This window comes from Tursiops truncatus, chromosome 4, assembly GCF_011762595.2.
Source record: "Tursiops truncatus isolate mTurTru1 chromosome 4, mTurTru1.mat.Y, whole genome shotgun sequence".
In the NCBI taxonomy this organism is placed as follows: Eukaryota; Metazoa; Chordata; class Mammalia; order Artiodactyla; family Delphinidae; genus Tursiops; species Tursiops truncatus.
The window spans coordinates 72,905,009-72,929,565 of record NC_047037.1 but is presented as its reverse complement, the minus strand read 5'-3'; the positions used below and the strand labels follow the sequence as shown (position 1 = coordinate 72,929,565).

At 36.5% G+C, this 24,557-nt stretch overlaps 1 protein-coding gene across 4 annotated transcripts in view; it reads right to left on the bottom strand.

Annotated features, from left to right (window-relative positions):
* LMLN (leishmanolysin like peptidase) overlaps positions 1–24,557 on the bottom strand; it is a 79,102-nt gene that overhangs the window by 37,636 nt on the left and 16,909 nt on the right. For 3 of the 4 annotated variants that reach the window (XM_019923205.3, XM_019923207.3, XM_019923206.3), the window contains exons 2-10: positions 21,347–21,444; positions 20,467–20,497; positions 19,501–19,583; positions 18,827–18,950; positions 16,274–16,452; positions 11,576–11,681; positions 7,931–8,025; positions 4,528–4,645; positions 2,958–3,065 (exon numbers count right to left, since the gene is read on the bottom strand). In XM_019923205.3, coding sequence (XP_019778764.3) covers positions 2,958–3,065; positions 4,528–4,645; positions 7,931–8,025; positions 11,576–11,681; positions 16,274–16,452; positions 18,827–18,950; positions 19,501–19,583; positions 20,467–20,497; positions 21,347–21,444 — 942 coding nt within the window. The remainder of the gene's footprint in view (positions 1–2,957; positions 3,066–4,527; positions 4,646–7,930; positions 8,026–11,575; positions 11,682–16,273; positions 16,453–18,826; positions 18,951–19,500; positions 19,584–20,466; positions 20,498–21,346; positions 21,445–24,557) is intronic. The other variant, XM_033855718.2, reaches the window with a different exon arrangement.

Sequence of the window (24,557 nt, the reverse complement as noted above, 5' to 3'; positions counted from 1 at the left end):
AAATCACCAACAGATTTTAATTAGAAGACTGGACTCCTTGCAAGTCCCAATAATTTCCGTGAGTGCTTTGATGTATATTTAAAATGTTGCAAGTGTGAGGGCTGACAAAATATTGACTTAAAATAGTGGAATACATAAGTCGTCTTTAAGATGACAAGACTGAAGCTTAAAGCAAAATCTACTTTCTGCCTCAAATGTCTATAGTGTATACAATTTCCCTGTAATGATAGATAACTAGCATTTAGAACTCTGTGATAAAAATGAAGATAAATATATGGAAACAGAAATACTGTAAAAACATTACACTATTCAGGCAAAGTAAAGTGGGTGGTTGAGACAGATGCCCAGATAATGGAGTGGGGAATGGAATACTTGCCTGAATTACAAAGAAAATGCTTTTATAACCAACTTTCTATACTTTGCGATCACATATTAATATGCAAAACAAGTATCACAGAATCATAGGATCAAAGGAGTTGCCTGAGGGAACCAAAATATCAAGGTCTACTAACTACCCAATGTCTTTTTTTTTTTTTTTTCCAGTGTCTTAATTTCTATAATAAAATTCCTACCAGGAGGTCACCTAATGGTAAGGACTTCACTGTCTCTCAAGGAAGCATATTCTATCTTTGGGAAGCTCTGATTATTCCTTTTTTTGGGCAGGGGGGCGCCTGTACGGCTTGCAGGATCTAAGTTCCCAGACCAGGGATCAAACCCATGATTTGATCAGCAGCGAAAGCACGGAGTCCTAACCACTGGACTCCAGGGAATTCCCGTATTCTGCTAATCTTTATGTTGAACACTGGATGGCCATCTCAAGTACTTTAATATCATCTTTTAAAAAAAATAGTTCAAGGACACAAAGTTGATTTCAGAGGAAAGGCAGCGGTTAATGAAACTAATAAAATGACTACTCTCAAGTTTTCTATTGAAAACTAAGTAAATTTTCATTTCTGGACAATCTACAGCTTTCTAAAGGGAATCACTTGAGAAAACTGCTTAAGGAAAATAAACTTATTCCCATGTGAGAAATAAGTGTACGTGTCTTCCGTAAGTTTTTATCACTGTTACTTTGTGGTCACCTAGATAAGAACAGTCAGCACAAGCATTAATTTCACTCTTTTCATAATTTTGCTAACTTGGATCATGGTGTATGTAACCTGCAACCATTTAATTATTTAAACAGACGTCTAAAAAAAAAATACGCACACACACATACACACACACACATATACACCCTTTGACCCAGAAATTCCATTTCCAGGGATTTATCCTTCCTTTTTCTATATAAACAAATCTGATCTTGCATTAACTTTCTAGTTCTGCTCCCCTGGAAACCTAATAAGGGTGGAATGTCAACTGTGTTACTAGGCAACGGGACTTAAGGAAAAAACACCACCTGTTATGCCTCTAGACTTGGGATTACTATAAATGAACATGAATACCTGTTGGTAAACCACAGTTTTGGACTTCTCTGTGTGCAGTGATTCTTATGGGTATGTCCCTTACAGGCATCTGGAAGTTATGTCTATGAAACTGTTAAAAAAAGATGTTGGTTCTTATTTGGGACATGGTACTTCTAAACCAGGCTGGTTCTTGCACCCCTCTATTATGGTCTTATGCTTATGGTATTTGAGTTGGAGGGAGAGGGAGAGAGGCATGGATGACAGCTGTTAGACTACTGTGTAGAGCACTAGAGAAATGCCTGACTCTGACATGCTGGCATGCTGTACTTTCTTTCTTGTATCCTTCTAATGGTTTTTGAATGTGACCTGTTTAGGTCTTATAGGTTTGACTGACTGTTTAGTTGAACCAAAGAACACCTACTGGAATGCCACTCCTGTAAGGCGCTGAAGATATAAATAAATTGCTCATTACAACATTTTTAAGACAAAAAATTTAAAACATAATTATTCATTAAAAAGGACTGTTTTTACATTCATATAATATTATGTAGCTGTTTAAAAATAAGTAGATCCATGTATACAGTCTATTCTACTAATGCATGTATTTTTGTAATGTAAATGAGCTCATGTGAGACTAGTAAATAAGGGAATGACATCAGTATAAGATGGAATCATGTTGGTTCATAATGATTCCTCTCTGGATTTTAATGTTTTGTGCAATGGAGCAATAGCAGCTAAATTAATCACTTTGCTGTACACCTGAAACTAATACAACATTGTTAATCAACTATGTTCCAATATAAAATAAAAAACAAACAAAAAACCAAAATACACTAAGAGAGCAGAACACAGCAACAGAGGAGTGCTGTGCTGTGTATGATGCTCATTCACTCCATGTTCTTCCAACTGGCTCAGTATGGCCAGAGGCTTTGTCTTCGAAGTGTTTGTTGCATTGTTCTCTTACCTTTGTACATTTTACTCTTGTCCTCATTATTCAGATTTATAGTCTCCCATCTATCTACCATTGCCTTTTGCTATTGTTTAAGGTAAAGAAATACTAGAGTAAATACAGGAGTTTATTTATTGGAAATATGATGTCTTTTCAGACTGAGCTAGTACTTTTATTACGACTTATTGCTTTTGTTAATAACCTGGTATTTGTGTTTCCTACAATCCTTGTTACTTTTAGTGTTCGATTTTGAAGAAAGAGGTTCCTTAGGAAAGCATACATTGTATGATAGCAGAAGCACTTATACTGCCTTGGAAAGATGTCTAAGATATATTGTTAAATGAAAAAAGTTGCATAAATGTATGAACCTATTAAAAAAAAACTGTGTGTCAGTGTTTCTGTCTATCTATCTAACATTTCTGGAAGGATATTTAAAAAACTTAAATAGTGATTACATCTGGAAAGTAGATCTGGAAAGCTAAAGGGGAAAGGGACTTTTTAAATTTTTTTACTTTATAACCTATTATATATTTGAATAAGTTGAGTACGAATTCTTTTATTAAAGAAAAAATATGTCTAGTAAAATTCTAAAATAAACTGACCTCTAATAATCGCTTTTCCCAATGGTTGAGCTCAGTGCCCATACCACCTTGATTTTCAAGTTCCATTCCCTCCAGAATTGGACAGTTAAAATGTTTTCGTGCTTCATCCTAATAATCAGAAAAAAATAAGTAAATAAACCCTACAAAAGTACAACATAACGGCAAACTCCTTACCACACTGGATATAATAAAGTAGTCATTAAAGAATTACTTTGGTGAGAAGAGAGAATGTCTTCTAAAAATATAGTTTTTTTTTGTTTGTTTTTGTTTTTTGCGGTACGCGGGCCTCTCACTGTTGTGGCCTCTCCTGTTGCAGAGCATAGCCTCCGGACACGCAGGCTCAGCGGCCAGGGCTCACGGGCCCAGCCGCTCCACGGCATGTGGGATCTTCCCAGACCGGGGCACGAACCCGTGTCCCCTGCATCGGCAGGCGGACTCTCAACCACTGCGCCAACAGGGAAGCCCTAAAAATATAGTTTTTAATATAATTAAATATTTTGATACTGTCACACTTTTCTTTGCTATTGAACTACTATTTCTCTTAATACTTTTTCCTCTATTTGAAGATTTTGGCTTTAAGTCATATATTTCAAAAAAGTTATAGACTGGTATGATTGCCATTTGTAACTGTTGTGTCAACAATGAGTTTAATGCAGGTATAAACTGCTCTTATTATGGATATAGTTTTTGTAAGAAAAATAAGTTGTTCATTAGAAAACAATTTTGTTCATTTGGTTTCGTCTGTCCTTCAGTTAGAGATTTCCAGGGATGGGAAATATCCCAAGAGCAGTGCAAAAGTTCAGAGGTCAGAAGGAGCTGTGTGTAGTCAAGGAAGGGGGAGAAGGGAGAATAGGTTTCTGTCATTAAACAAGAGGGTGTGATGATTAATTTTATGTGTCAACTTGGCTGGGCCACAGATAGCTGATCAAACATTATTCTGAGTGTTTCTGTGAAGGTGTTTTTGGATGAGATTAACATTTAAATTAGTGGGCTTTAAGTAAAGCCGATCACTCTGTAACATAAATGGGCCACTCAGTTGAAGGCCTTCATAGAACAAAGGCTGACTTTACCCCTGAGCAAGAAGGAATTTTGCCAGCCGACTTCTTCTGGACTCAAACTACAACTGTTCCCTGAGTCTTCAGGTTGCCAGCCCACCTCATCAGATTTTGGACCAGCCAATTACTTAAAATAAATCTCTTTATCTTTTTCTCTCTCAACACATCCTGTTGGTTCTGTTTTTCTGGAGAACCCTGACTAAAACAGACTCCAAATGAAACGACCAGCAATTATGCATATAGTACCAGGGATCCTAAGAGGTATCACAACAGACCACTGGTATCACAACTTAAAGCAGTGGGTAGAATGCAGCCATAAGAGTCATTGCCAAATTTCTGTTTCCTCAGATTGTGCTTGGCCTGTAGCTTTACTGTACTGCCTTTATATTATGTTTCCTACTACAGGCTTTGAAATTTAATCATTAGATCTTAAACAATAATGATTAGTAAAGAAGGGACTATAATGAACGAAAAGAGCAGATGGCTCATGAGACATGAAGTTCAGTGATACTCACAACAACACGAGGTGTTACTAGAAGATACACAGTGTGAGGAACTCTCTTATTATCTCGAATATCCCACAATCTCTCCACTTTTCGAACTACTTTATCACTCCATTGATATAATCCAAGACTGCAATTAAAGAATAAAAAGACAGTCCTTTTTGCAAATTCACCACCACTTTAAGTGTAAAAGTGTTTATGACTATCAATATGAAATTAAAATATTTGAGCTTACTATACACCAAGTGCAAGCAAAGACTTGATAGCATTTTCTAATTTAATCTTTTCAATAACTTTATGAGATTATCATCACTATTTTGCAGGTAAAGAGACAGAAGCTTAGAGAGATGAAGTAACTTGCTCAAATTCAAATAGCTAATTTTTGGCTAAGATGACAATGAATTACTTCCTCTTAACAAATTTACTGGATAAAACAAAAGCATGTCTAGAGACATATCCTAGTACTGCACATAACAAAACTTAACAAAAGGTGACATTTTAATTTAGTGGGAAAGCATAATTTACTTAATAACTGTGCTGTAAAACTGCTTATCCTACCAGGAAAAACAAAGTTAAATCCCTATTTTACTCCATATACAGAAATAAATTCCAGACAAATGTCAGTAAAAACGGCAGAGTAAGGACCCCTGAACTTTGTGAAAGCAATGGGGAAAGTATCAAAATTGGCCAAATGAACTTTTTCAGAACTCTGGAAATTAACCAAAGGCTTGTAGTAATCCAGGAAGCACTTCTTTAAGAAAAATGGATGAATCTCAGTAAGAATAGCAAGCTTTGTGGCGTTTTCCCATGCCCTCTCTCCAGCTTTGTGGCAGCTTTGAAAACCAACAGCCCACAATCATGGTGAAAATCAGCAATCTGGCAGCCAGAGGGAACAGAAGGGGGTTGACTGGCAGAATGCATTAAAAAAAAAACATGATCCAACTATGTCTACAAGAGACATGGTTTAGAGTCAAGGATACAAATAGGTTGAACGTAAAAGGATTAAATGCCTTTTATGCCCATGCCTTAGAAAGATTATTAATTCCTTTCCTTTTTCTGTGGCAAGGCAATGTTTAAACATAAATAGTGAACAAAGCCAACAAGAAAATAATCAGTTTTTACCTCATTAATAACTCCAATATCCTCTTCATCATTCACATTTCAAGATTAATGGTTTCTCCAAATAAATAGGTTAGGGCCAAATCCGACTCTTTCTATGTCTAACACCTGAATTTCATATTATTATATTATGTCCATTTATACTGTAAGATTTCCTGCTTTTGAGGAATATCCCGAATGTAAGAAAGCACTGCAAATTATCAGCTTAACAATGGTTCTTGTGTGTAGTAATCTCTCTCCTCCTTACCTACATCACTGTGTAGATGTTGCCTATCTCACTATTTATGTGTTTCCCATAAAGACCACAATTCTTAGGAAAGACCAGACTTCTCCCATACCACCAAACGAACACAATCTAGGAAGTAAAACATGTATTTCTACATTAGAGTTGTTTCTTCACATGTACTCTAAAAAAATACTATGATGAATAAAGTACTATCTGTTTTAATATTTACTTCTAGCTACCTAAATGGAGATCTTTGTGTGAGAATTAATTTTGTATTCTACATCCATATACCACTACTCTGATAAAGAGATGAAAGAGTGTCAGCACCCCGAGATGGTTTCTTTATGCCCCCTCTCAATCTGTTCAACTTGTATGGCATTTAATAGCCTGCGGCTTCAAGTAAAACTACTAATCTGTCTTTTACCGTTGACTGTTTTTAAACTCCATACAACTGAACTATGACTTTTTTTTTTTTTTGGGCTGCGTTGGGTCTTTGTTGCTGTGCACGGGCTTTCTCCAGTTGCTACGAGTGGGGGCTACTCGTCATTGCGGTGCGCAGGCTTCTCACTGTGGTGGCTTCTCTTGTTGTGGAGCATGGGCTCTAGGTGCGTGGGCTTCAGTAGTTGTGGCACACGGACTCAGTAGTTGTGGCTCACGGGCTTTAGAGCACAGGCTCAGTAGTTGTGGCACACTGGCTTAGTTGCTCTGCAGCATGAGGGATCTTCCCAGACCAGGGATCGAACCTGTGTCCCCTGCATTAGCAGGTGGATTCTTTTTTTTTTTTTTTTTTTGCGGTACGCAGGCCTTTCACTGTTGTGGCCTCTCCCACTGCGGAGCACAGGCTCCGGACGCGCAGGCTCAGCGGCCATGGCTCACGGGTCTAGCCGCTCCGCGGCATGTGGGATCTTCCCGTACTGGGGCATGAACCCGTGTCCCCTGCATCGGCAGGCGGACTCTCAACCACTGCGCCACCAGGGAAGCCCATGCAGGTGGATTCTTAACCACCGCGCCACCAGGGAAGTCCCTGGACTACGACTTCTTTTATTGAAACTTGTAACTGTGATATTCATACACTTTACTGCATGCAGCAATAATGTGTTCTTTTTAGTGCCTTGTAGTTTTTGGTTATAGGAATATATCACGATTTATTTATCCATTCTTCTATTGATGGACCTTTGGGTGGTTTCCATTTTTTGTTTATTAATAACAAAACTGCCATGAACATTCATTTTCATGTCTTTTTGTGGACATGTGCTCTTAATTTAGAGATTCATTTTTTATATAAATGCATGCAAATGGTTATAGTTCTATGACTGATATTCTATATAAAATTCTTGATAATTTTTTTTTAGTAATTCTTGGTATTATTTCTTTTAGGCCCTGAACCTCTAGGTCACTGTTAATATGATGAGCTAAATAAAATACCAGTTAACATGTAAATATTGCCATGTACAGGCAATAATTATTAAAAAACCAAACTATAACCAACCCATATTTTCCCATGGCCTGACTCTCCTATAAAGTAATACAAGCTACAGAGTGGTGGAAAAGAGCTCTGCCTGGCAAAGAGTCCTGGCTCTTTGGATAAATCACTTAAGTTTTCTCCATCTCAATTGTTTCATCTGTAAAATGAAAAGGTGAAGCTAAATGAACTCTTTTTTTTTATTGGAGTATAATTGTTTTATAATGTTGTATTAGTTTCTGCTGTACAATGAAGTGAATCAGCTATGTGTATACATATATCCCATCCCTTTTGGACCTCCCTCCCACCCTGCACCCCCATCCCATCCATCTAGGTCATCACAGAGCACTAAGCTGACCTCCCTGTGCTATACAGCAGGTTCCCACTAGCTAGCTATTTTACACATGGTAGTGTATACATGTCAATCCTAATCTCCCAATTCATCCCACCCTTATATCCTATCTTGTTTTAATAAGATAGGACATACAATCTTCTTAGGCTAGCCATAAAGCCACTATTATTTATGGAACTTAACATGCTATGATTCTCAGCTGCTAGTCTTAGCACTCTCCTAAAAGAGAAGAACAAGAACAAAAAAAACCAAATACCTATAGTTAAAAGGTGGGAGACCATCTGCAAATCTTGAAGTTAGAGGATTTCCATCTTTATCATGGTAGAATGCAAATAGCCCAGCAGAGAAACCCTGTAAGAAAAAGTTCAAAATGTCTTACAGTGAAAAATATCAAATCTGACTATAGATATCACAACATGCCACTATCAAAAGAGAACACTGATACAACCACATAAAAGTGTCAGGCCAATATTTCTACAGGAACTTGCCATATACTGGAATTGGACTGAAATTAAGTGTTTCATATTATGAATTTTAAATTTCAATTACTTGAGATAATTCTAAGTGAGGAAACCAAAAGTAATAGTAACAAAGACATTCTTTGGTTGGTATAGACAATGCATTTATTTGTTTAAAGACGTGTTTATAATAGTTGGTCCTCTTCACATGAACTTACTAACAAACTCTAAAATTGCAACCAGGGAAATGTTACTATTAACAACAATTAACAATACAGTTTAGAGCAGGGGGGTGTGCTAGTAAGATCACTCATAAAAATTCAAAGTCTTTGATACCAAAGTCCATATTTAATATATATCTATATCTAAAATAAAAAAGACTATAAATGTGTGTTTATGTGCGGGGGTGTATACTTCGGAAAAAAGATTGGAAACATATATCGAAATGTTAGCTGTGGTTCTTTTGGTGGTAGAGTAATGTGTAAAATCATCTGTATTTCTAAAAGTATTTTACAATGTGAATTTTTGTGTTTATAATCACATTTTTAGACAGTATTTTAAAGAAGTCTTCAATTTTAATAAGATAGTAGCTACTTCACATAAAGGTATTCAAATTCCCATTCTCTATCCCCTCTCCCAAATAAGATGAGAAAATGGGCAAAAAAAAAAATTACTGACATTTGATATCTCCTATTTCATTAGTGAGATTTCTTTTCTTACTTTCTTTCCTAACCTAATAACTAAAACAAAGTGCTTTTGTAACTACTAATTTAAGTATGGTTTTTTTTTTTCTTTCTTTTTTTTTTTTGCGGTACACGGGCCTCTCACTGTCGTGGCCTCTCCCGCTGCTGAGCACAGGCTCCGGATGCGCAGGCTCAGCGGCCATGGCTCAGGGGCCCAGCAGCTCCGCGGCATGTGGGATCTTCCCGGATGGGGCACGAACCCGTGTCCCCTGCATCGGCAGGCAGACTCTCAACCACTGTGCCACCAGGGAAGCCCTTAAGCATGTTTTATACACTGCGACTATGTTATAGTTTATATCCAAATAACTAACAATCACAAATGATCACTTAATTAATCTATTTCTTTGGCAAATGTCTTTGCTTACATAACTGTGGCCTGTGTCATTCAAGGCTTGCCAAAATGATTAATGGAATCCAGAGTATTCTTTTATTCCTACATTTCTTCTTTTTTAATCTCTGAAGATGCAAAGAACATTTAATGGAGTCAGGTAAGAAAATCTAAACAGTTTTTAATATACAATTCACTGAAGTTATATAAAGCTTAAAATAGTATGCTGTGCCTCATCTTTCATAATATTCTAAATACACATTTTTTTCCACAATATCAATTTGAAAATTTTTCTAAGCACTCACATTTCAGAAGGCTTATCTGGTATTGAAAGAACCAGGAATGACTGTATTTGATAGCTAGAGCAATATATAACTTTATAGGGAATAAGTGTATTTGTTAAACATTTAATTCTTAGCATCCTCCAGGATGGTTTTTGAGACAAACTAATATTTTAAATTTCCTAGGTTTTTACAATTTTTTAAATAATTCAAATACACAAAAAAGTTTAAAAATCTAATAGAAACTTAGGTATACTCCTTAAGAGGATTTAAGATATTCGTTTTGCCAGGTCTTCTTCAGACTTTTTTTTAAGAAATAAAACACTGCAAATAAATACTGTTGAAGGCCCATTACCTTCACCCTTTCTCTTCCCACTTTTCCCAGGGGTAATCACTACCTTAAAGTCAATGTACATAGTAACTCTCACACATGTTTTTATATTCAATGGTGTCTGACTTTAATTTGAGATTCCCTGATTGCTAAAGTAAATCTGAGTATGTTCTCATATACTTCTTGGCCAATTGGACCTTTTCTTTTGTGACCTGCCTGTTCATAACCTAATTTACCTCATATCTGGGACCTCTGCATTCATGTTCACTTATATACTAGACTTAAAACCTGCTGTTTTTTTCTGGTTCTCTCAACATCAAGTATCTATTGTTTTTGGAGCTTAAAGCTTAAAATGTTACTTAGAATGATGCTTATCTTTCATCACAATAGCAGGTTTAACTTACTTTTTTAATAAAAGGAAAAGAGATGATTCATTTTAGAATCTCCTTACTTGAAGACCAGAAGTGCTATCTGGATACACTAGAGTTTCACTGAATTATCCAAGGTATTTGCTGATTTAAAGACTGAGGTCATACATAATAGCTCATGAAATAAGACTAATAAATGATAGTCACTAATTTTATTATACCTTACTATGTAGAGCATGGTGCTAAGCCATTTATGTTTCGTCTTATTTAATCTTCAAGAAAAAAATCCATTGTAGTATGTACTACTATATTCATTTTATAGATGAAACAGAGGCTTACAAAGGCTAAATAATTTGTAATAGATCCCAAAGATTTTTAGCAGTAAAGCTAAGGAGATTCACACCTAGATCTGCGTGATCCATTCTCTCCCTCTCTCTTTTTTTAAATAATGTACTCTATAGTGGGTGCTACCATTTTAAAAAAATTTTTGTTTTTTATAAATTTATTTATTTATTTTTGGCTGCGTTGGGTCTTCGTTGCTGCATGAGGGCTTTCTCTAGTTGCGGTGAGCGGGGGCTACTCTTCGTTGGGGTGTGCAGGCTTCTCATTGCGGTGGCTTATCTTGTTGTGGAGCACCTGCTCTAGGCACGTGGGTTTCAGTAGTTGTGGCTCGCGGGCTCTAGGGCACAGGCTCAGTAGTTGTGGTGCACAGGCTTAGTTGCTCCGTGGCATGTGGGATCTTCCCAGACCAGGGATTGAACCTGTGCCCCCTGCACTGGCAGGCAGATTCTTAACCACTGCACCACCAGGGAAGTCCCATTCTCTCTCTTAATCACTGCATTTTACTCCCATCTATTTTCTAAACACATGAATGACATCAGGAGGACATTTCCTAGGTTTTAGGCAACTTTATTTAATTCCCCAGACATACTGTAAAAGTTTACTACTTTGGACCAATTGGGGAAAAGCAAAGTTCTGAATCAGTTAATATATATAAAATTCAGAAAGTCTAAATAGACCAAGAACACTTTTAGAAATGAGATCTCTGTAAGAGATAAGAAAGATCTATAATTAACATATCAGCTATCATTTTAGATGAAAGTGAATTTTTTTTAATTACTAAGTTTCTTCTTAAGAAGCTTAATCATTTTTTCAAAACTCCTATTTGCCCAATGGATTTACTTGTTTCATTATTTTAGGTAGTATAAGTCAACCGAGCTGCTATCCTAATCATTAAAAATTGTCTACTGGCAGAGGTCTATTCAACTAGGTTTTACTGAACACGATCTAAGAAGCCACAAAATCTTAAATTTTAACATATACATCAAAATGAGAGTATAATCAGAAAATCAAGGCATGAAGGAGAGAACAATAGTTAACAGCAAAATTTACCAGGGCATGAATAATCTCATGTTTCACTGTAGACAGCATCCCAACAAACTCCTGAGGCTGGGTAGAGATCATATTTGGACACAGGTTAGCATATCCTGCAATTGGCCTGTTAAAACAGACATTAAATTTTTAATTATATTCCAGGACAATATGTATTATACTTATTAACCTATATTTTTCTATCAAAAACTGATCAAGGTCAGAAAAATCTTTGTGAAATATCAAATGTCATTTTACAACATAACATCTAACTTTCACTGTCTTTTACTTTCCAGACATATACCTGTGTTCTCCTATGACATTGCTAATCAGCAGCTGTTCCCTCAAGAGGATAGAGTCAGTTAATTATACTTCAGTGTGAATTTGTAAAGTATGTCAATATGTACCAAAAAAGGGAATGAACTAAAAAATTTTAATTATAACACTATTTTTCTTGCAAAATTCATTTCTGACTTCAGCATTTCACTATATATATAGGCACAGGGACAGACAAGTAGGTAGAGAGGAAAAGTAGGTACAAAAGAGGACAATAAGCAAATCATTCAGGTTGCTGCAAGTTGCTGAACCTTCTGATTTCCATTTCACTATTCCCTTTCTCCTGTCCCAATAATGCCTTCATTAACATAATTTTTTAAAAAATTTATTTATTTTTGGCTGTGTTGGGTCTTTGTTGCTGCACATGGGCTTTCTTCTAGTGTCGTGAGCGGGGGTTACTCTTCGCTGCGGTGCGCAGGCTTCTCACTGCGGTGGCTTCTCTTGTTGCAGAGCACGGGCTCTAGGCACGCGGGCTTCAGTAGTTGTGGCTCGTGGGCTCTAGAGCGCAGGCTCAGTAGTTGTGGCGCATGGGTTTAGTCGCTCTGCGGCATGTGGGATCTTCCCGGACCAGGGCTCGAACCCATGTCCCCTGCATTGGCAGGTGGATTCTTAACCACTGCCACCAGGGAAGCCCAACATAAAGTTTTTTATCTTCCTATTATCTTCTTTCATACAGTATTCTATACCTTCTAGAATCTACAGAATTCTATATCTCTTTCTGAGCCTAGAACTTGAGAGTCCAAGAGCTCACGAGGACCCACAGTAATTCAATCAGTTTCACCACGCACCCACCTGCCTTTCAAAAGCTGTGACAAACAGTAAGGAACCCCAAGGTATTTCTCCCAACACTACCTCAACATTTTACCATAGAAATACCACAAACCTCCCCAAATGGTGATGGCCTATTTACAGAGTAACATTTGCCTTATTTAGTTAAAAAAACATACAGTGCACTTTCTTCATACTTGAAAACAACAGACTTGCACTTAGAAAAGTATGAGTATAATTCACTCACCAAAATATTGCCACGGTGACCTCTAAGATATAAAATAAACGTCACTATCAGGCTTAAACCCTGTCAGGAACTTCCTACTGCATTTATTATTTTTTTTATTTTTTCCACGGTACGTGGGCCTCTCACCACTGTGGCCTCTCCCGCCGCGGAGCACAGGCTCCGGACGCGCAGGCTCAGTGGCCATGGCTCATGGGCCCAGCCGCTCCGCGGCATGTGGGATCTTCCCGGACCGGGGCACGAACCCGCGTCCCCTGCATCGGCAGGCGGACTCACAACCACTGAGCCACCAGGGAAGCCCCCTACTGCATTTAGAATGAAACAGCCCTGTCTACTTCTCCCTCCAACGCATCCCCTAAAGCTCTCATCCTCAAGCACAGTTTCCACTGGAGTGGCTTCTAAGAGCAACAGGTAGACACAGCATTTTCCTAACATAAGCTCTTTCTCCAGCTCTTTATTTGGCTGAAGCCTATCGATTTTCAGGTTATATCTAAAGTTTCACTTTTTCAAAGAGGCCTTTTTTGCCCAGTTGATCTAAATTATGTTTCCCCCTTTTGTTCTCTTTTATGTTGCAACACCCTGTCTTTTTCTACAAAGTATTTATCATATTTGAAATCACATGTCTATTTGTATCAGTATTTAACTAACATCTGACTCCCTCTGTAATTTGTAAGTTCCATGAGACAGGTACACGTGTCTATTTTGTTCACCTAGTCTGCTGGCAACATATTAAGCACTCAAATATTTATGGAATGAATTAACGCAATATAGCAGTTTTGAAGGAAAGTTTCACTACTACTAAAAAGATTCAAAAAGAACAACTTAAGATATTGCTCTTCTAACATCAACATTCTCCTCATAAGCAACCAAAATTTTCCCCATGTATGAGAATACATACATGAGTAGCTTCAGATTCACTGACACGAGGAACATTTATTCTTTCAGCTAGTCATTCACACCTAAAGTGAACCAAATGTTCAAGTGCCTTAAAGAAATATAATAGCAGTGAAAAGAAAGTGAGATGCATCTCTGGGCTATGGGATTCTCATCTGTGTGATAACTCCTATGTTGGATTCTCTCCCCAAAAGACAATTAGATACTTTAAGTACCTTCAGTATTATCAGATGCTGAAAGGAGCTGAACTAATCCAGACCCATCTCAGCATGGGATTTTATATCCCTCTCCCTACTTCCCCAGGGAAGCCATTCTGTTCCTAATACATAAGGTTCACTTTAACATGTCTTTTGTTTAAAAAAGTAATTAAAGCTCATTGGAAAAAGCTATATATCCAAACATATAGAAATGTATGAAGAAAAAGGTAAAAATTCCCTATTTTACAAACTACCACCACTAAATTCCACTATCACAGGTAACTGCTATCAACAATTGGGGTGCTTTATTTTTTAGAGTGACCAGCCATCCTGGTTTGCCTAGGACTGAGGGATTTCCCGAGATATGGGACTTTCAGGGCTAAACCAAGGGTACTCCCGAGAAAATTGGGATAGTGGGTAATCCTAATTATTTTTGACTTTTACCTTAGCACATTCAAGTCCATACACAGAATTTTTGTTTGTTTTTTTTTTTGTTTTTTGCGGTACGCGGGCCTCTCACTGCTGTGGCCTCTTCCGTTGCAGAGCACAGGCTCAGGACGCGCAGGCTCAGCGGCCATGGCTCACGGGCCCAGCTGCTCCGCGGCATGTGGTATCCTCCCGGACCGGGGCACGAACCCGTGTCCCCTGCATCGGCAGGCGGACTCACAACCACTGCGCCACCAGGGAAGCCCCATACACAGATTTTTAAAACAAGTATGAAATCGTATTATGTACACTGTTTTGCAATGTTCTTCTGACACTCAACAGTATATTAAAAATGAGATTGTGTGTGTGCACAATCCATATGGTTTAGGTCAAATTAAGATAAAGAGCCATGATTCTGCAGCACTGCTATTATGAAGGTATATTTCTCAAAGACACCTACTTTAAGAAGTATCTCATTTTATCAAGTAACTTGTCATTCATTTAGCACTTCAAATACCATATTTCCTTGATATTGAGACACCGGTAATTATAAAATTTCATAAATTTAATGACAGCTTCTCAGGAAAAAAGGAACAATCTATTAAATACATATATCCTTTTTACTAAACAACAGTACATATACATCTTCAAAACCATATAGCACTTCCTTCTTCAGTAATAAACATTTGACTCGATGCATTCTCAACATTCAGAAGCTAAAGATTTTTGAGTTTATTTCATGGATCAATAATTATATAGTAACATGCTAACAGACTGCTTTCATAATCCATGATGCTGATTTTGACCTCCTTACCACCTTCAGTATTGACAGTATAATTCTGAAGCATATATTAGTGTTTCCTTTGTATTGGATACTTGGTCCTACTAATAATTTCATTTTTTCCTTAAATTAATTAGCTATCAATAGAACTGAAACAGCTCTTTAAAGTCAGCTAGTATTTTGATAGGTAGATGAATGTTCAGGAACTCGGCAACGGTCCTTACATTCACTGGACCATTGAATGTGGTCACATTAACTCTCCTAGATTTGAGAACGTCACATACAAACTATACTGAGACATACCAGTTTCTACTGCCTTTAACTGATTTGTCTGGTGTGTAACAGGCAATCTTCTGTATGCATAACAACTTTATTTCAAGGCTGCTTCACTGAGAAAAAATTTTTGAAATATTTTTTAAATAAAAAAGAGGGAGCGGCTAGGCCTGTGAGCCATGGCCGCTGAGCCTGCATGTCCGGAGCCTGTGCTCCGCAACAGGAGAGGTCACAACAGTGAGAGGCCCGCGTACCACAAAAAAAAAAAAAAAAAAAAAAAAAAACGAGTCCTTTTTTTTTTTTTTTTTTTTTGGCCAAGCAACATGTGGGATCTTAGTCCAACCGAGGACTGAAGTGGCTCCTCCTGCAGTGGAAGTGTGGAGACTTAACCACTGGACCGCCAGGGAAGTTCCAGGACTCTAAATTTTTTAGAGATAATTAAGCTAAGTGAAGGACATAATGATATGACAATTAGATGAACAGTTATTTTGAACATCTTACAGTTCAGCACAGAAGTGCTAAAATTAAAGTTCAAATTGTTTCCTTAGAGAGGTGTCATCACTTTCAAAGAAAATTCTATTGACAGTAGACTTTTCCTTTGGAATTGGTACTTATATTACCATATGCATAGCAGTCGTATAACCTGGTTCCCCCACCACACCCCAATCCAGGCAGTATGCCATTTCTTACTACTGGAGGTAATCTCGCAAATGCAAACTTCTTGTACTCTCAACACTTAGAATATGTTTTAAGAGTTCTTATTTTAGATCTTGGGAAATAAGTCTCAGGGGAAAGTTTACCTGTCCATTTTTGCTTCCTGCTGACAATAGGCTGCATAAGAGATGATGTTTTCATGGCTGCACCTCTCAGTGGCCAGAGCACCAACATAAAGAACAAAGTCTGCATCCCGGACTCCCTCTTGGTCTGGCACACCCACTGCTCCACAGGGCCACTTACCCCCACAGCAGACTCTGCATTGCTATGCCCATGGGGGACAACAACGGAAAAACAGACCAGAGATGAGGTTAGCTATCAGGACTTTTAATTTATAATGAATCCAGACTCTAAATATGTATGATTTAATTTTTATTTATTATCCTTCAGCTTTTATCAAAATCCATACCTCTCTCTACTCAATTCCTATCTCTAATTTTAAATTTATTTTATTAAAATTTCTACTTTATATACTATAATCATAAATGTATAATATTAATTAAAACAAACAACTGCTATTTATAAAGGGCATGCAACCAGGGTACAAAAAAGACAGCAATAGAAAAGGTTTTATTAAACCCTGAAACTAGGTGAAAATTACAAGGGACCTTCTTGTACACATTTTTTTTAGCAATTTCCCGTGAATCTATAGTTACTTCAAAACTAATTAATAAAAAACTTTATTTACTGGAAGTATTTTCCTATTATAAGTAATTCATGTATCTTGTTAAAAATTCAGATAATACAAAAGTATATAAGGTAAAAAGTTAAAGTCATCTTGTAATATTACCTTTGTTTCTAGTTTTCTAAGCGAACTTTGCCCTTTTAACATACGTTTTTTAGAGAACTTCTTCTATCAAAGTTCCTAAACAATCATAATCTCCAAATTATAAATAGGAAAATCAGTAAATGGTGTTTTTTTTAAGGCATAGGTGATGCTTGCAGAGAGAGAAAAGACAGAAATTCTCATTTCATTACATTGTTTACTCTTGCTTCTCTAATACATGTATTTATAATTTTAAAATTCAATTACTTTAATCTGTTAATAGTTGATATTAAGAAAAGCTGTGATTTAATAGCATTCTTTACATGATCTCTCATTTATTTAAAAAAAAAAAAATCAGGACCCCCAAGAAGATAAGTAGAAAGCAGAATTTGAAAAAGCCAAAAGAATTAAAAACAAAAATACCTTAGAAAAAAAAGCAAAGAAATATGCCTTAAAATGTCTACGAAATATCTCTAAATGTCTCAGGAAAAGAGATAAATATGTAATTAACAGGTTGTTTCAATTTTTAAACATGTTCCCCAAACCCTCTATGCTTTCAAGAAATTTGATAAAAGAAATGGAAGCTGAGTAAGTTAGCTGTATTAGTGCCAAAAGCCTTTAGTGAGCTTCAAATACTCTGAGAAAAAAATTATAAAGTAAACTTCAACTATATGCTTAATTTTGCTGACAAAGTCAATGTTTAATAATGTATTCATTTTCTAAAAGTAATGAGAGAACACAGCTCAATAGAGAAAAGCAGCTAAAGCAATAATCATATTTTCCAAAATATAGGTATAAATAAATTGGCTTTCTGGTTTACACATTTAAACTTTTTATATTTTTTCTGATACAAATAATAGATGCTTAATATGAAAAATCAGAACATTACAAAAATGTATAAGTTAACAAATAAAAGCCCTCCATAATCCAACTCAATGAAAACCATTAAAATTTTATGTGTCTCTAGATTTTTTATATATGTATACCTCCAGATTACTTCATAATTTTTTATATGTGTGTATACACTTCTTATTTTTTATGCTTTTATTTCAGCTTTACTGAAAGCTGAATAATTGATGATAATTTTTAATTTTTAAATGAAATAGACTAACTACCCATACTGATTTACAACTTTTTTTTCCATTTAAAAGCTTAACTATCTTTCCAAATCAGTATATAAAGATCTATTTTGTTCTTTTTTTTTTTTAATATTGTTCATTTATTTTGGCTGCACCGGATCTTAGTTGTGGCATGCAGACTCTTAGTTGCGGCATGCATGTGGGATCTAGTTCCCCAACCAGGGATTGAACCTGGGCCCCGTGCATTGGGAGCAAAGAGTCTTACCCGCTGGACCACCAGGGAAGTCCTTCTACTTCATTCTTTAACAGCTGTGTAGTGCTCCATTATGTGGTTATGCCATAACTTAAGTAATATTAATATAGGCATATTTATAGTTTTGCAAAGAATATCCTTGAACATATATTACATAGTTATAAGTATTTTTATGGAATACCTTTCCAGGTTGGGTTAAAGCATACACATTATTTTTATTTGAAGAGATAATGTTAAATTGCCCTTTAAAAATTCTGAGGTATATAGCTGCTAAAAGATGTTTTGGAGGGCAAAGATAAAGTCCTAAGCAGAAACGATTCAGCAGCCTCAGAGATAAATTGAAAAAAGAAAAAAATAATTAAATTCACTTGAAAACCAATGAAAGAATAAAATCAGCACACCTAACTGTGATTACTTTTGGTAGAGAATGAAGCTTTTGAACTTAAGTCTGTAAAATCTTCTTAGTGACAATCACAGATTGAAAATCTGTCATAAGTTCATCCTAAAGAATAAGAACATTGCTAAGAGCAGGGTGAAATACCTGGAGGTGCTCCTCAGGCACTATAACGGGGCCACATCTTGTATGCTCTGCACATTCCCCAGTACAGCATCTATGGTGATCATTTTCCTTCCGAAGGTATTGGTATTGGTTTGTTGCACATTGTCTTCAGTTCATTCGTACATCAAAGTTTAATTACAAAAAAAAAATAAAGATGAGTTCACAGCAGTTAAAACATTGTAAAAAACTAGTAGCTGCTATGTTTATTTCATTTATAATAGTTACTATTTTAGTTAGAAAAGTAGTCTAATAAAGAATTTTGGTTCCATGGCAAATTCTTCTGATCTGGGTTTTCAAACACTCAAATACTTCAAAAGCCAATACTGTACACATGAAGGAAGGGGATATGGGAAAAAGGGATATGGGAAAAAGCCAATACTGTACACATGAAGGAAGGGGATATGGGAAAAAGGGTACAACTATACCCAAGGAAAAGATCCAGTGGGTCACCTCATAATGGAAAATCGGGAAAAGAATGATTACCCAACAGATGCTCTTTTATTCTTTTTAAATATCTTACAGTTTGGTCTCCAGGAACCAGCATAATAAAATACTCCAGTATAAAACTCACAATTTGCCATACTGACAGAATGGGGTGGGCAGAGTACTAAATACTAAACAACTGAAGAAAATGACCTGTGTGTAATGTGACATACCTACTAAGTAATATGGTGCCCGCAGGTCTACGAACCTGAAAAGTCTTCTCTAAATAAGAAACAGCTTGTGGAAAAAGTTTGGTCTAAATAAAAGTTGGAAAAAAAAAACAGTCAGAATTACAGCTAAAAGATAAACTATATTTAAAACAAGTAAGCATAGGATATTAATGACTAAGGGGAAAGAAGGAAAAAGCCTTATAATTCTGGAATATAGGTACTAGTCGAAAGTTGTGTGACTATGGCTAGGGAAAGATTGAGTCTAGGAGCAAAGGAATTTCCTCATTTACTAGTTTAGTTTGGAGGAAAGAACACCAAAAAGTTCCTTCCCTACCCCATTTAAATAGAATATTATAAAACATAAATCACAACTATTAATATTACTTTAAATTTGAGACTGATTTAGATTATTCCAACATGAAGGTAGTTTATGTTAAGAAAATCATATATTTAGAAGATCTACTTTAGCCTCACCCATTTCTGTGACCCCATAATGAAGTGGCTTAATGTGTGTGTGTGCCTCTGTAACAGTTAAAAAACTTATGAGGCTAGCACCTCTATAAATGACCTTGGCATTTCATACTATCAGGCCAATTAATCTTCATGAGAATGAGCATTTCCACCAAGAGAATAGTGTTCTCAATGTTTTTAAAACATCATCTTTTTCATCCTATCTGAAGCATGCTCTGCTCCCCTAAAACTTAAGAGGACAAGTAAAAATATGAGAATGATTTAATATCAAATTATAAAATGAGAAGACTAACTTAATATCAAATATGAACAAAGTTTTGGTGAGTGCATCATAAAAACACCTTGGTGATAATAGAAATACATTCACTACCAACACCTTTTATTCAGTCATTCACAGAATAGTTATGTGTATGTTTTTCATTACTGAAGTAAAATTTACATACAATAAAATGCACCATTTTAAGTGTCCAATTCAAGCTATGAGTATTTATTACATACCTTTACAAGGTGTCTTTTCTCAGGGAGCAACCTGAAAATGATGACATAAAACATAAAGATTGCCATGCTGAGGGCAAACCACTATCTCATTTTTGTTCAGAATACAACTGGCAGGAGTCCCAAGGAATGCTTTGTGGAAGCATGCCATATCAGTCCCTCTAAATCTCAATGAGCATTTAAGAGTTGATCACATACTGTTTCATTCATTTGGGAAGTTAAAGATAGGGAAAGACATCACCTACTCCCAATAGCTCTTCATAAACTACTACAGATTCATAATTTATCTCTTTTCTGGACGCCCTCTTACTCTAAATTAAAAATTAGGCTATATCATCTCTCTGGTTAATAATTTTGTAAATGTTCTTACTATTGTATTAGTATTTTGTCTTATTGTTCCTCCAAGTACTTAAGTGCCTTCCAGGTCTGTTATTGACCACATAAGTAGACATACACTGGTGTGCTTAAATTATTCATGATGTATAGATTTAAATCATATCCCATGGCCTTCATCTTTCTAAACTAAAAAGCATATTTAGCTTAATTCCATTTTGAGGGTACACTAGCATCTACTTCCATTTATAGAACTCCAGGTAACAGATGAAAATATTTTCAATAGTTTGATTCTTAATAAAAAAAGATGACAGGGGCTTCCCTGGTGGCGCAGTGGTTGGGAGTCCGCCTGCCAATGCAGGGGACAAGGGTTCGTGCCCCGGTCCGGGAGGATCCCACATGCTGCGGAGCGGCTGGGCCCGTGAGCCATGGCTGCTGGGCCTAAACGTCTGGAGCCTGTGCTCCGCAACGGGAGAGGCCACAACAGTGAGAGGCCTGTGTACTGCAAAAAAAAAAAAAAAAAAAAGATGACAAATAATGATGTACTTACTCTTCAATACTTTTATCGTAGACAGTCTTGATTCTTAAATGTTCATTAACATCTCTCTTTATAATATGATTTGCCTTAAGATGGACCTTATTTATGACCTAAAAAAAAGGAACAGATTTGAAAAAAATGTATAGATTAGTTAATTGAGGTCCCAACTTAAAATTAGTAAACTAAATTTCAAGTGTAATACCCAGAAAAAATACAAGAACTAAATAAATTGAGAGACAGTTCATGCTCATGGATAGGAAGACTCAAAATTATCAAGATGTCAGTTCTTCCCAACTTCATCTATAGATTCAATGCAATCCCAATCAAAATCCCAGCAAGTTACATTGTGCATATCAACAAACTAATTCCAAAGTTTATATAGATGGCAAAAGACCAAGAATAGCCAACAAAATGTTGAAGAAAAAAACAAAGTTGGAGGACTGACACTACCTGACTTCAAGATTTACTATAAAGTTACATTATCAAGACAGTGTGGTACTGGCAAAAGAAGAAACAAATAGACCAATGGAACAGAATAGAGAGCCCAGAAATAGGCCCACATAAGTATATTCAACAGATCTTTGACAAAGGAAAAAAAGCAATACAATGGAACAAAGATGGTCTTTTCAACAAATGGTGCTGGAACAACTGGATATTCACATGGGAAAAAAAATGAATCTGGAGACAGACCTTACATCTTTCAGAAAAATTAACTCAAAATGGAATATAGACCTAAAATGTAAAACACAAAACTATATAAAACTCTTAGAAGATACCATAGGAGAAAAACCAGATGTCCTTGGATATAGTGATGACTTTTTAGATATAACACTAAGGGTACGATCCATGAATGAAATAACTGATAATTTCAACTTTATTAAAATTAAAAACTTCTGCTCAATGAGGGTTAACATCAAGAGAATAAGAAGACAAGCCATAGACTGGGAGAAAATATTTGCAAAAGACAAATCTGATAAAGGACTATTATCCAAAATATACAAAGAACTCTTAAAACTCAACAGTAAGAAAATGAGAGACTTCCCTGGCGGTCCAGTGGTTAAGACTGTGCGCTTCCAATGCAGAGGGCCCGAGTTCGATCCCTTTTCGGGGAACTAAGATCCCACATGCCATGCCCAGCGCGGCCAAAAGAAAGAAAAAGAAAATGAACAATCCAAGTAAAACATGGGCCAAAAACCTTAATAGACACCTCACCAAAGAAGGTATATAGACGGCCAATAAACATACAGAGAGACGTTTCACATTATACGTCATCAGGGAAATGCAAATTAAAACAACAAAATATCACTATACACCTATTAGAATGGCCCAAATCTGGAACACATACTATACCAAATGCTGCCAAGGATGTGGAGCAACAGAACTCTCATTCATTGCTGGTGGGAATGCAAAATGTACAGCTACCTTGGAAGACAGTTTGGCAGTTTCTTACAAAACTAAACATACTTTTACCATAACCACCCAGCAATCATGCTCTTTGGTATTTACACAAATGAGTTACAAACTTATATTCAAACAAAAACCTGTTCATGGATGTTTATAGCAGCTTTATTCATAATTGTTACAACTTAGAAGCAGCCAGGATGTTCTTCAAGAGGTGAGTGGATAAATAAACAGTGGTACATCCAGACAATGGAATATTATTCAGAGCTAAAAAGATGAGCTATTAAGCCAGGAAAAGACATGGAGGAACCTTAAATGCATATCAGTAAGTGAAATAAGCCAATCTGAAAAGGTTACATACTATATGATTCCAACTATATGACATTCTGGAAAAGGCAAAACTATGGACACAGTAAAAAGTTCACTGTTTGCCAGGGATAGAGGGGTGAGGGATTAATAGAGCACAGAGGATTTTGAGGGCAGTGGACCTGTATGATACTGTAATGATGGCTACATGTCGTTATACATTTGTATTATACATTTGTCCAAACACATAGAATGTACAACACAAAGAGTAAATCCTAATGTAAACTATGGACTTTGGGTGACTATGATATGTCAATATAGTTTCATCAATTATGACAAACATACCACTCTGGTTGGGGATGTTGATATTAGGGGAGCCTATGCATGTGAGGAGGAACAGAGTATTTGGGAAATCTCTGTACCTTCTTCACAATTTTGCAGTGAATCTAAAACTGCTTTTAAAAAATAGTCTTTAAGGGCTTCCCTGGTGGTGCAGTGGTTAAGAATCTGCCTGCCAATGCAGGGGACACAGGTTCGAGCCCTGGTCCAGGAAGATCCCACATGCTGCGGAGCAACTAAGTCCGTGAGCCACAACTACTGAGCTTGCACTCTAGAGCCCGCAAGCCACAACTACTGAACCCACATGCCACAACTACTGAAGCCCATGTGCCCAGAACCCCTGCTCCACGACAAGAGAAGCCACCACAATGAGAAGCCTGCGCACCTCAATGAAGAGTAGCCCCCACTCGCCACAACTACAGAAAGCCCGTGTGCAGCAACGAAGACCCAACACAGCCAAAATAAATAAATAAATAATAGTCTTTAATTTAAAAAAATGAAGATGAGAAGACAATGGAACAAATAGTTAAAGCACTAAAAGAAAGATATTCAATACTGAAGTGTATCTCCAATGAAACTACCCTTCAAAAATGAAGAGGAAATAAAGATATTTCAGATAAACAAAAATTGAGAGAATTCATCACCAGCAGACCTCCACTACAGGAAACACTAAAGGAAGTTCTTCATGGTAATGGAAATGACACTAGAGGGTAACTTGGATCTTGTCTTAGTTCAGGCTTCTATAACAGAATACCATAAACTGGGTGGCTAACAAACAACAGAAATTTACTTCTCACAGTTCTGGAGGCTGACAAGTCTAAGATCAAGGCGCCAGAAGACTGGGTGCCTGGTGAAGGCTCACTTCTTGTTTCTTAAGGCCATAGTCTGGTTGTATCCTCTGGCAGAAGGGGCAAGGAGCTCTTTCATAAGGGTATTAATCTCATTCATAAGGGCTCTGCTCTCATGACCTAATCATCTACCAAAGACCCCATCTCCTAACCATTATATTGAGAGTTAGCCTTTCAACATATGAATTTTGAGGGAACACATTCACTATATACAAGATCTGTAGGAAGGAATGTGGACAAGTGGAAATGTTAGATAAGTAAATATAAAAGTCTATTGTGTAGAAAACAGTTAACATAGCAGGCCTAAGACTACTATCTTTAGAAAGACC